At 45.2% G+C, this 13,552-nt stretch overlaps 1 protein-coding gene across 1 annotated transcript; it reads right to left on the bottom strand.

Moving 5' to 3' along the window:
- Nucleotides 1–506: 506 nt before the first annotated feature.
- On the bottom strand, nt 507–12,200 carry LOC142950705 (FHF complex subunit HOOK-interacting protein 1A-like). The gene is made up of 16 exons (XM_076092268.1): nt 12,096–12,200; nt 10,972–11,149; nt 10,678–10,899; nt 9,810–9,972; nt 8,929–9,040; nt 6,584–6,685; nt 6,013–6,069; nt 5,816–5,902; nt 5,449–5,616; nt 5,239–5,318; nt 4,664–4,836; nt 4,470–4,581; nt 2,652–3,979; nt 1,821–1,999; nt 1,617–1,737; nt 507–857 (listed from the first exon to the last, which is right to left on the bottom strand). The coding sequence occupies exons 1-16, from the start codon at nt 12,198–12,200 to the stop codon at nt 625–627; spliced, it is 3,420 nt and encodes a 1,139-aa protein (XP_075948383.1). The 3' UTR covers nt 507–624.
- Nucleotides 12,201–13,552: the final 1,352 nt, after the last annotated feature.

Raw genomic sequence — 13,552 nt, forward strand, 5'->3', positions numbered from 1 at the left:
TTGCTCTAAAAAATAAAAAGGAAGACATTTTGGAGCAACAAGAAGGAAGTAGCTTGTTAAAGCATAAACAATGATTAAGTTGAGCAGGTAAAGCTTTTCTTTTCAAGACGTAACATTTTGAATCAGATCTGGTTTGTGTCTAAGTTTCCAAATTGAATTTCCAAACCTTCAGCCCGAGCAGCTATAGCTAGCAGACAAGTTAACGTGTTGATAAATGTTAAGAACATCTGCTGTAAAGTCACTTCAATGCGTTCGATTAAGGTTACTGTTATTACTGCTCAAATGAGGTTGATTTAAAATGGCCGACACAGGCATTTTGAAATAAGACTAAATAATAAAACTCTGAAATAACCAAAATTTGTTCCGTATCAAGAAGTGCAAAGAGTTCAGAAAACAGAGTAGAAAACTGTTTGATCCCACAAATATATAGAAAACTTGATTTCTCTTCAAAATAATATTCATCAACATATAAATATCATCCGTATTCACACGGGGAAAATGTTCAAGTACTGCTAGAAATATAAAGATACTGTACATGTAAATATTATACTGTGACATCATTCGTGTTGCATGTTTTGTGCTTGGCAGTTTCTCAGATATTTAAAGCCGGGCGGGGGCGGTGAGTCACTCCTCCGCGGTGCATTCAAGTGCGACGCTGTGCTCCTGGGCGATGGCGGCCAGCTCTTTCAGGAACTCGGCGAACAGGACGATGGCGAACACTCGGCTCTTGGCTTGAGGGGGGATGGGAGGGCATGGCGGCAGGGCGGCGAGAGGAGGCAAGGCCAGCGCGGTCCTCACGGAGCCGTTGGGGAGAGACGGGTCCAGGATGATGTCGCCGCCCCGAGACTGGAGGCACTCTGGGACACGAACGTGACAGAGACGGCTTCAGACAAAGATCGACAAACTGTGTCTGAAAATATACGACTTTGAATTCATGCAGCACATAGAGGATGTCGTATTTTAGTTTGCCCACAGGAGGTTAGCGTCACTGGTTCCCTCAACAAAAAGCCATATGGCCCCTAGACCGTGGTAGAGTCCTGTCAATCACAGTAGCCCCGCCCTAAAGCATCCCCTGCTTTATGGTCTGTTTGACTCTAAATGGACCATAATGTACTAAATGAACATCATGCTGTATTGAAGAAGACTTGAAACTAGAGATTGAGACCATAAACTCATGTTTACAATGTTTACTGAGGTAATAAATCAAGAGAGAAGTAGAGTCATTTTCTCATAGACTTCTATACAACCAGAGGAGTCGCCCCCTGGTGGACACTAGAGAGAATGCACGTTTTTGGCTTCACTCGGCAGGACCGGAGTTTACCGCCTGAGTAGGATTTGTAAACAAGCAACCGGGAGGATTAACGATTAACTTCCTGGAGTCGCTGCTAACCGCCTCCTCGCTGTAGCTTCATATTTAACGGACACAGAATGAGATCTTCTGATCAAACCATTTTAAAGCAAACTAACATAATAAACCCATTAATACTGCTGCTGTAACTTCCACATAAACTACGTCAGAGTTTTATTCCGGCACTAAAACCTCCAGCTGGGGCGGTTTCTTGTCCCATCTGTGTGTGTGTTGAAGTGTGTGTGTGTGTGTGTGTGTGTTCATTAACCTCTTAACTTGCTGTCTTGGTCTTTAGCCAACAAGAACCTCCAGGCCTGAGTGACCAGGGCGGAGAAGTCCGGCCTGGCCGCCACGTAGCGCTCAATCTGAGCGTGCACCGACACCAACACCTACGGGAATAAACGGGTCCCCGTCGTTATCATTTAGAGGCCTGAAGCATTGGCATCAGACGTACATGACGTGTGGATGTTACCTGGTGCAGTGTGCGTACGTTGGGATGGTCGTGAGCGTCGGTGCGGAGCAGGAAGGACCTCAGAAGAGGTTGCGGGTACGACGCCAGCTGGGCCAGGATGCCCGTCACCAGCAGGTTCACGGCGATGGAGTTTTCCAGGAGGTTCTCGAGGCGGGACAACAGCACGCTGATGAACGGACCTACAGGTTAGTGAACCAATAAAAGTGATTATTCAGTAATGAAGATATTTTAACTGTGATGACCCGACAGCAACGCAGCTTCTTATTGTTTTTGGACATCTGACATTTTCCTCTTAATTACTTTATGTATTCTTCTTTAAGTCACTTTTAACGAGTCTCCAAGTAAAACATTAACCAACCGTTGTTAACTATAGAATACATCTCAGTAAATTAGAATATGTGCAACTTCTTTACTGCCAACAGAATAAATGAAGCTCTACAAACGTTTCTTCAACTTGCACTCTTCATCAAATAAATATTCCAATGTCGTTGCATCTTTAAAAGATGAGTTTCTGCACAACAGTTGGATTTACACTTGTATGATATTTGCATAATGCTTTGATGTTGACCAGAGAAGAGCATTAAGAAATGATTGGTCACCTGAAAAGGTCAAATTGAAAACTATTCTGCTGCATTATTTATCAGCTATCTTTACATTTACATTGTGACTCCCTCCTCTTTTTGGTGGCCGACTTTTCACTTCCTCCACTTTTCCTTTCTGTTCGCTCGTTAAGTTTGAGGAAACCCTGACTTTTGTGCAACAACAAAGCCCCTTCAAGGTGCTTCTCTACTCACTTCAACATCGTATTCAGTCGTGGTTGAAAACACAGACCTGTAAAGGGAACTCCATGCCTCCTGCTGCCTTTCTTACAGCTACTGTTCCTCTCCTCTCCTTCCTCTTCCACTTCCTCCATCGCCTCCTCCTCTCCTTCTTCCTCCTCTCCGTCATCCCACGAGGAGCTAAAGAAGGACTCCTCCTCTTCTTCCAGTTTTTGCCTCAGCACTCGCACCCGCCTCCTGAAAGCGTTGATGTCGTTAGTGACGTCGTCACAGTCCGGGTCCACCCCTAAAGAGAGCATGAGCTCGTGGTATTGGGACAGGAAGTCATCATTGTTGGAGACTCTGTTGCCAGGCGGACTTGGAAACTTTGCATCGGTCGCCAAAGGGTCACGTGGCTCAAATTCAGTGTGGCCATTGGGTAAAGTCGGTAAACATGGCGTGGGATGTTGTGTTTTGCGATGTTCGTGATTGACAGTAGCTTTGAAGTCACTCAGGTTTTGCTTAAATGTCTCGTTGTCTTCGACCGTATCATCACATTCGTTGATGATGTGATTCTGAGCGTTACAGCCGTTGGTGAAAAACTGACATCCTCCTTGTACATCCATCCTCTTTATCTCATCTTCTGCTTCCTCCTTCCTTCTCCCCATCTCTTTCCCTCCATCCTCACTCCTCTTCCTCCTCACCTCCTTCACATAATCCTCGCTCCTTCTTTCCTCTTTCCCTCCGTCCTCGCTCCTCCTCCTTGTCGACATTATACTGTTAACCGTTTCTATGACGGTCTTTCCCGTTGTCGTAAACATTGTTGTTATCGTCATCGTCGTCGCCGTCGCCGTCAACACCCGCTGGCCTTTTGAGATGCCCCCGCGTGCCCGCCGGTTTGCCGCCATGATTCGCTCCAAAATGTCTGCCTTCGTTTCCCTCTGGGCGACTAGATTGTAGACCAGAACGTCGTCCTCGAACTCAGATTCCTCCACGTACGAGCCACGCACCAGCTTGGTCGCAGTGCGTCGCATTTCCTGGATGTGTTGAGGCGTCGAGACGAATCTGTCGACCTCGGCGGTCACGCCGCCGTTCGCTAGTGCCGCGTCCGTCAACGCTGGCGAAGAGGGATCGTTGTCTGCAAAAATGTCGTCCCACTCCAGCTCCAGGGCGGAGCTGGCTCGTCCTGCCTGGTTGCCCGTGGAGATGATATCTGAGGAGGACGGCGTCGGGGAGAGGGCTGAGGGCGGAGGAGCGATGAAGAAAGAGTAGATGGAGTCACTGTTGACTCGCCGTACGATCTCGTCCTCGTCTTCTATGTCGTCCCCGGGTGTGTCCGATCGGAAGTCTTGAGGTGGAGGGTCGATCCCGTCATACGGAGACGACCAGAGCCGACAAGCCCTGCAGACAAAGCAGAACTCATCAGAACTGAAGATGCTGGACATATAAGATAATATCTTATTTGGATCAACGGATCATCTGTCTGTCGATTCACCACTACTCAACAAAAACTGGATGCGTTGCCATCAAACTGAGAGCCACTGAGGCCCAATCCTACTGACTTTAGTGATCCCCTAATTTTCCCTCTAGTGTCGCCATGAGGCCTTAAAACGACAGGTGATTCAATCCTTCCCAAAAAATGTAATTCCAAATGATGCCCAGCAGATGTCCCAAAACTCAATGTTTCCTCCGTCACTAGTCTGATGTGGAATCTCTGTGTCTCCAGAATAAAACCAATGAGTAATAGGTTATGCCAACAACAACAATATGGCCAAAACTACGAAATAATAACCATTCATGGCTCCAATCAGCAGCATCTAAACAAAAAGGTCCCGGTTGATCTGTAGTCCGTCCCCTGATTTCCTGGTGGAGGAGGTGAGGACGCACTAACCTGAGGGCAGTAGAGATGGCTTGGTGGGCGTCCCAGAGGTAGTGCAGGTAGTTTACATCCATCAGAAAGTCTGAGCCCCGACAGTAACCAACGCTGTCTGACACTGACAGATCTGACGCAGACAGAAAGGTTAATGTTAGCGTGATAGCACGTGTTAAGACAGTACTTACATGTGTACGTTGAATGATACCGACCTGCTCCTTTGGGCCAGTGGATGTGCTCTGAGTGTGTGGTAACGGTGAGGAGGTTCCCGGGACTCCAGGAGGGCAAGAGGAGCAGGAAGGAGGCGGCGCCGGAGGAGCAACAGTCCCTCCGCTTTAGGGACGAGCGCTGCTTCCCGCTCAGGTGGCTACAGGGAATCAGATACCTGAGGACACACGGACGCCGCTCAGTCCCAGCATGCATCACTGCCGAAAGAGATCGTGAAGACCCAATGCAACTGCTAGTATCTCTGATCAATGCTGGGCGCCGGAGTTCTGTCTCTTTGCTTTATTTAACATGTTTTCAAACAGTTTATCTGATTTTTACAAAAGAGAAGGCTTCAAGGATGCAGACTTAACGGTTAGTTTGGCAAATTAATTCTTCATATCTAAAATGTATCTGTTGATCTGTCACCCTGAGGATCTGTACTGTACATTTATTGTGTTGTTTATTCTTTATTCTTACTGAGTTACTATTCTACGGTAGAACAAGCACCATTGGTTCTCTTCTCACAGATGAACCAACATCTAATACCTGGTGTTTGTTTTCTACGTTCAGAGAAACTGACCTGAACACCAGCTGCAGCATGACGTCTTCACAGAAGAGACCAATCAGAGTCCTGAACAGAGCCAGCGACACCGTGCCCAACTGAAGGACACGGAAACGGTTCAAAGGTTCATCTCATTAGGAGCGATGAAGCATGAAGAGGTGATGAAGATGAGGAGGAAGAAGAAACAAAAGAAGCAGAAAAAGAAGAAGAAGAAGAAGCGTGCGTTACCTGGAAAGGTGTGTTGACCCTGCTGACCAGCGTGTCCAGGATGTGCACGTTGTCGTGCGCGTGCAGCAGGATGAAGGACAGGAAGCTCCGGAGGAGGGCGGGCTCTGAGATGGAGCGCAGGAACAGATCCAGGTAGGCCGTGGTGGTCATCACCTCCTCCACCGTCAGCTGCACGTTAACACACACACACACACACACACACACACACACACACACATTAACGTTTATGGAAGCGTGAAGCGTTTAATTCATGTGCTGCTTCTTTACTTTTACTATTCTAACAGATAAAAACTGTGTAATTTAGACACCAAATGTTTTATCAGCATCGGCGATCAACACGTTAGCCAACAGCAACGAGTCTTCGTACCTTGTGCAGAGCAGGAGCCAGGACCGGCACCAGGAAGCCGTTGTAGATGTAACCCAGCAGCTGAGACCGGATGGAGGGATGAGCCACCTGAGAGACAGACAGCTGGCTGTAGCATCAATCAGTGTGTGAGAGAGTGTGTGTGTGTGTGTGTGTGTGTGTGTGTGTGTGTGTGTGTGTGTGTGTGTGTGTTACCTTACCTTGGTAACAGCGCTGCAGAAGTCCAGGGAGTGCAGGAAGTGGACGAGAGCTGGAACCTGTGGACCCAAACACCAGGTAGGAGTGACGTCATCGATCAATCAGTCTTTTATTTATTGTTTATTAGTTTAGTTTAGGAGCAGAAAGAGACCAGAAGGCAACTCATTGGTTGTAAATATTATCTTCTGCAGGAGCAAATAAATGCTGCAGGAAACAATCTTTTGGGTTGTTTCAGACTGAAATATCTCAACAACGATTGGATGGATTGACATGAACTATGGTGCAAACATTCATGTTCCCCAGAGGATGAACTCTAATAACTCATCTATCGCCATCATCAGAGCCAAAACGTAGTAATTCACTCACTCAAACATTCTCAAACATCGTCATCTGTTAATCCTTCTATTATTCACACACAGGACCTCTTTTCTGTTCACTCATTAACAACAAACTCACTACTGTCATGGATCCATTCATCCATTCATCCATCCATCCATCCATCCATCCATCCATCCATTCATTCATTCATTCATTCATTCATTCATCACTCACTCACTGTGTGGTCATCATTACCTGCTGCCAGTCGGCCTGGTCCAGACAGTGCCAGTCTTCGCTGTAAACCTGCAGCCGGGCCGGAAGAGACGAGTACAGACCGGACAGACCTGTGGCCAGCACCTGTAGACACACACACACACACACACACACACACACACACACACACACACACACACACACAGGTAAGATGGATACAGGTGAGGTAAACACACACACAAGCTTATGTGAAAATGAAATTGCAGGTCAGATTAGTGACGCTCGTTCCATAAATAGCAGAGAACAAAGGGCATCTTTACACAGGAGGAGAGGCAGGAAGTGTTTCATTGATTCATTTAACATCATTAATCAACTTACACATCCATTGAGGGAATAGTTCAGCATTGTGTCACAGTGAATATGAAGCTACAGCCGTCAGTGGTTAGCTTAGCTTAGCATAAAGGCAGGAAACAGCTAGCCTGGCTCTGTCCAAAACATCTGAACATTACACTTTGATTTATGTCCTGGTTAGCGGTGCTGGTAATGGTGCCCTTTGGACAGTCAGGCTAGCTGTTTCCTGTATTTATGCTAAGCTAAGCTAACTGACTGTAGCCTTATATTTACAGTAAGAAAACAATCGTCTTTCTGCATTGAAGCAAATAAGTGTGTTTCCCAAAAAATGCAAAATGATTCCTTGAATAAAAAGGAATGCAGAGCAACAACAACACAAACAACAACATAAACAACATAAACAACAACATAAACAATAACAACATAAACATAAACATCAACAGCTGCAGTCTTGAGTCTCACTAACAATCGGGCAACCGTCCAATCACGTGCAGACTCACTAATCCCTCTCTGTGTACGAGCCAATCTCACCCTGATTTACTAATCTGCTCTCTGCATGAAGATTGAGGTCAGAGCGTGGTTACATGGGCTTAAATCTGACACACACACACACACACACACACACACACACACACACACACACACACACTCTATGGTTTGCAATGATTCTTCATTCATTCTGAAGCCTTTGTGCTCATGATAGCATGCTAGCATGCTAAACTTCCAATGGTTAGCATTTAGCTCAAAGCGCTGTTAAGTATAAGTGCAGCCTGATGGAGCCGCTGCTGTAGTCTGTTAATCCTGTTTGAATCTTGAAGACTTTAAATGTTTACATGTTTTTTTAGTGAAATCATATTTTTATTATTATTATTATTATTATTGTTGGGTTTAAGTTGTTTGTTATTTATTACATGTGCACAAAAACTACAGAGCAGTCAATGGCAATGAAAATGTAAAGTAAGAATTTAAGATGTGAAATAGTGCAGAAGTTAAATATCGGGATACAAAATGTATAAAATATACATTTTTATATAAATGTTAATTGATTTTTCTTTTCTTTCTCCACAATACTGTATTTCATGATAACTTTATCACTTTTACTGAAAACCAGAATCAGATCATTTCAGTCTCTATGTCCTCGTCGTTTCCTTCTTCTGTCTCTCTCTCTTTCTTTACCTCTCTCTCTCTCTTTACCTCTCTCTTTCTTCACCTCTCTCTCTTTCTTCACCTCTCTCTCTCTTTACCTCTCTCTCTTTCTTCACCTCTCTCTCTCTCTTCACCTCTCTCTCTCTTTACCTCTCTCTTCACCTCTCTCTCTCTCTCACCTCTCTCTCTCTTTACCTCTCTCTTTACCTCTCTCCCTCTGAACATCTCCCGCTGTGGTCGTACGGTTTATCTCACCCTCTCTCTAACTCTCCCGAGGACGCAGTATGAGCTCATTAGTTATTACATAACTCGTGATAATGAGATCACAATGCAGAGGGGAGATGAATGAATCCACAGCACCAGAACTCATTCACACAAATAAAGAAACTAAATCTGATTCAAAGCTCTTACTGTAAAACTCTAACGCTATTTCTTTACATATATACACACAATTCAGAAGAATAGCATGTAATTGTAATACTGTGTGTATATATATATATATATAGTCATATAACAATGTTGTGTTAATATTAATATAACTTTGTACTTTTTATGTTGATGCTTTAGCAACATTGTTTTTTGTTTGTCTTTTAAATTAAATTAAATGAATTTGGCTTTATTGGCATGAAAGTAAAAAGACTAAACCACAGTAACCTCTCGTGGTGTTAGCAGTGTGCTTATCTCTGTGATCCACATCGACTGAGCGACGCTGATCCTCAACAAGTCCTTGACATTTCCAGACGAGCAGACGACCGTGAGACTCGACGTCGTCTCCTCGGCCGTCTTGGAATGAACCGGCAAGGTTTAGTGACGAAGGACGCAAACTATCTGACCTCGAGTGTCGACGTGACGTCGTCTGGCTTTGGTTTGGTTCGTGTTCGTGTACTTACAGGACAGAAGTACGTGTTCTCAGCGATGTGCAGGGCGACGCGGGGATCAGAGGCCGACAGAGACATGATGAGCAGCAGAGCGTCTCTGGCCTGCTGACCCACAGAACCCTGTCTGACCAAGAGAGAGAGAGAGAGAGAATAGAGTTTAAATATATAGTGTATATATATATATATATATATATATATACTATATATATACATATGTGTATATATAAAAATGTGATTATCCACTAAATGTGTCTTGCTTTACCCTACTAGTGTGTGTCTTAACCCTATCTCTACCACTGTTAGTGTGTGTGTGTGTGTGTGTGTGTGTGTGTGTGTGTGTGTGTGTGTGTGTGTGTGTGTGTGTGTGTGTGTGTGTGTGTGTGTGTGTGTGTGTGTGTGTGTGTGTGCGCGTGTGTGTGTCTGGACCCCACCTGTTTGCACCCATTCTATTTGTGTGCTCCATACTTCTGTGTGTGTGTGTTAGTACCTGTGTATATATTTGCGTGGATGAATACTTGTGCATGCGTATCTTACTCTTGTTTGTATACCTGTGTGTGCGACTTCCTGTTTGTGCATGCAACATATTTCTTTATGCACCATATATGTGTGTGTGTCATATGTATGTGCATATACCTGTGTTTGGATACTGTGTGTACTTTTGTGGGTGCAACAATTGTGTGCGTCGGTACACCACACCGTGTGTGTGTGTGTGTGTGTGTGTGTGTGTGTGTGTGTGTGTGTGTACACTGCCTGTGTATATACGGCATGTCATATATTTGTATACTGTATATCTACTTGGGTGTGTCCCTCTGCGCGTCCAGCAGGTTCAACATGTGTGTGCACCTTTTTGTGTGTGTTTGTGTGTGTGTGTGTGTGTGTACCTGTGTGTGTACCTGTGTGTGTATGGTATGAGCAGGGAGAAGAGCAGGAAGTTGGCGGCTCCCTGGTCCTCACTGGTGTGGAAGAACAGTTCCAGCACTGAGGGATCTTTGACCAGAGCGACACACAGCTGGTTCAACAGGAGGACAAGCTCCGCCTCCACCACACCGCCGCTGTCTGGGGGGGGGGTTCAGGTGATTAACTATCCGGGTAACTGTTTAAACATCTTACCAGCTACACCTGCATTTGACAGCACTTCCTTATTAACAGCTTAAAACAGATTAGATGTCTTCAGACTCCAACGTCTTTAAACTGATTAGTTACTTTAAGGAAAGAAGGAAATCCACGACAATGACGGCTGTCTTTGAGTAAAGATTAGAAAGATGTATGTGTGGCGACGTGGCACAAGCCGTCACCAGTATGTGATGAAGAAAACTGTCTGAACACAAAGTTTCTAAACAAACTTTGTTTTTATTTCAATTTAAAAGGAAAATAATTTCAGTACTTTTAGTTTAACCACAAATTAAACAAACAGTGAATATAAAATGTAAACAGTGGCAAATAGTTCATATTAAAATACATAAAATACAAGAAATAGTCTGGCACCTAACACCACATATCATTTTTATGCTTTGATGTTCGTACGTAATAAAGAAAGGAGATAAAACATGTTCATTATAAAGCTTTGGACAGGGCCAGGGCTAGCTGTTTCCTCCTGTTTCCAGTCTTTGTGCTAAGCTAAGCTAACCAGCTAGTGACTCCATAGACGTTTGTAACGGGCAGTTATGAGAGTGGTACAGTATCGCCTATCTAATAATACTCGGCAAGAAAGCAGTAAACATAAGTGTATTTCCCCTAAACGTCCTTGGACCACCGACTCACCAGTTCCAGCTCCGGCACAGGAGGCCAGCAGCATCATGAGCGGTCGTAGAACCGGTTTGTGGTGCAGCAGAGGTTGCCTGGCCTGAGATAGAAGCATCTGGTACATCCTGAGCTGCTCCAGCTTCATGTCCTCAGTGAACTGTCTCCTCAGGCTCCACAGGAACAGCCTCTCCATCACACCCTCCACGACCACGAACTCCAGGATGGGACCCATCGCTCCTCCTGTGCCAAAACAGGCATGAGACCAAATACAATAGTGGGGCGATGGCACGTGTTCTTCTTTTGCTCTCTTACCTTGGCCCGCCTCCTCCTCCATCAGCAGGAAGAGCATGTGTTCCACGTAGTTCTGGACGGCGCTGGCCTCGTCGGCCGGGATGGGGCCGAGGCGTAGCGCTCCGCCGTGACCGGAGAGGAAGCTCAAAGCGCCGGTGAGGCTACGACCCGGCTCGTGTTTCTCCAGGATCTTCACTACCTGCAGAGAGACGGGACATCGGACACGTCCTCAACATTAACGGTCACTAGGTGTGAGGAACTCTGGCGTTGTTGAAGAGATTGTGGAAAACCTTCAAGATACAGAGTCGATGAATTGTTTCCTGCTAATTGTGAAAAGAACCTTTTGACAGTGTGTTTTCTGTTCATGGAAGGTAACATTGTGATTGGCTAAAAATGTCTTCTTCAGCGCTCGCTTGTACTTTGCTTCATCCTCTTGAGTCACGTTTGGTTCCAAAAAAACAAGATGGCGACGGATAAAGATGGCAATGGCCATATACCAAGATGGCGACAGGCAATTAGTAAAGATGGCGACAACAAAAACCAAGATGGCGACGGAAATAAAACAAGATGGCGTCATCCTTTTTGCCAAAATTTTAATTTCCTGCCTCCAGTAAACCACCTATGAACCTAAATGTCAGGCCTCATAACGTCCCCTGTAAAACTGTGGAATTCTGGTTTTGCATCGTTAATATTCATACTTATAAACAGCAAACACTTAATTCATCACTATAAGAAATGTAAGATACAATAGAGAACGGATCGCTGTGGGAGGAACGAATACATGAATGAAAAAAGAGACACAGAAGAATTTAATTCACTGTCTGGACTTGTGTTAACCTTTGCTTCAGACAAGGACAACACACAGACACACACACACACACACACACGTACACACACACACGTGCGTGCGTGCGTGCGTGCGTGCGTGTGTGTGTGTGTGTTTTCTTGGCGGCCGTAGAGAGAGAGGCTTGTTTCTAAATGGATCCTTTGTTTAAGGGCCAAAGTCTGGGTCAGTAATGCTCTCACACACACACACACACTGTCTTTCAACCATTATGAGGACAACAGGACAGGCTGAAGACACTGGGGGACAGAATCTCTCTGATTGGTTGATGAGCTTATTGATTAGTAGATGAGGTGGTTACCTGTGACCAGTGGTTCTTGAACACGATCATACAGGTCTCGGGGTCCACCCCTCTCAGCATGAGAGACCTTCTCCGGGTGCCTCCGACAGCCACCGAGGCCATCATGTTGATTGGCAGTCAGGTGGTTATAGCATGTTTCAGATCAGTGTGGTGGGTGGTGGCTGGACCAAAGGGGCTCTCTCAGCCCAGGATCAGGCTCTTTTCCTGGGCTTGTCGTGGCAGCTGCTGGCCTGCAGGAGGCGGAGAGAGTGGACACTTTTTTATTATTCCTCTAATTACCGTGGTAATGATAAGTCAGGAGGATCCTTTAAAAGCATCCTTCTCTGGGTCATAATCTGTACACACACATTTTGCTGCTTTTACCTGCAGAACCTGCCTGAGAATCACACGTTTTAAAGTTTTCTGCAGTTTCAAACTATTTCAGTGACAGTTGTCTGAACAGTCTCGGGTTCACTGCAAACAGGAGCTCTCAACGGCTTTTTGCCAAAATGTGGCGTTAAACAAATATGGGCTAAAAAAACCTGCTTGTGCAGTCAAACAATTAAGCGACTCCATGGCAGCATTGTGCATCCTTGTTTACGTGTGTGTGTCTTAAACTTAACTACATACTGAGGCTCTAGTATTATATCGCTTTGACTACATGAGTTTTTATAGTTGAGTATGCTGACATGAACGAAAATCAGCTCTGTGAACGGAGAGCAGAGAGGATCAATACACAACCAATCATCTGATGGTCTCCATGTCTGCCTTCATATCATTGTGTTTCTCTGTGTCTCTGTCTAAACACGAGCAAGAGCCAAGGCCCGAAACAGGAAGTGAGGGTCTTCAGCGGCAACAAGCAGACGGGAAACGCGTCCCGAGTCCCACCCTCTGTTTCCTCGGGACATTCCACAAATTCCTACAGAGATCTCCAAGAAACCTAATGAACACTACTGTAAATAATACTACTGTAGAGAACACTACCGTAGAGAACACTACCGTAAATAATACTACTGTAGAGAACACTACTGTAGAGAACACTACCGTAAACACTACTGTACCTCTGTCCTGCAGCTGCTGAGGGGACGACATGGACGAGTGTCGTCGTCCTGAGAAAGAGACGGAGATACATGAAAGGTTGTCTGGCTCACATACAAACACACACTTTACAAATCCATCCTTCCCCATCTGGGCCTCTAATCTGTGTGTGTGTGTGTGTGTGTGTGTGTGTGTGTGTGTGTGTGTGTGTGTGTGTGTGTGTGTGTGTGTGTGTGTGTGTGTGTGTGTGTGTGTGTGTGTGTGTGTGTGTGTGTGTGTGTGTGTCAAACTGTTGTATTTCAGTCCAATTTCCTGTTTGAATCATCAAGTTGTCGTGTTAATGTGAACATCTTTTGGGAGGGAGGACGTTTTTGGGTTGCGGTTAGGCGTCCAGTCTTTTTCACGAGGATTAGGAATAGATTTCGTAATTTTCAGTATTT

This window comes from Anarhichas minor, unplaced genomic scaffold (genome assembly GCF_050575085.1).
Source record: "Anarhichas minor isolate MPS153535 unplaced genomic scaffold, ASM5057508v1 ptg000016l, whole genome shotgun sequence".
Taxonomy (NCBI): Eukaryota; Metazoa; Chordata; class Actinopteri; order Perciformes; family Anarhichadidae; genus Anarhichas; species Anarhichas minor.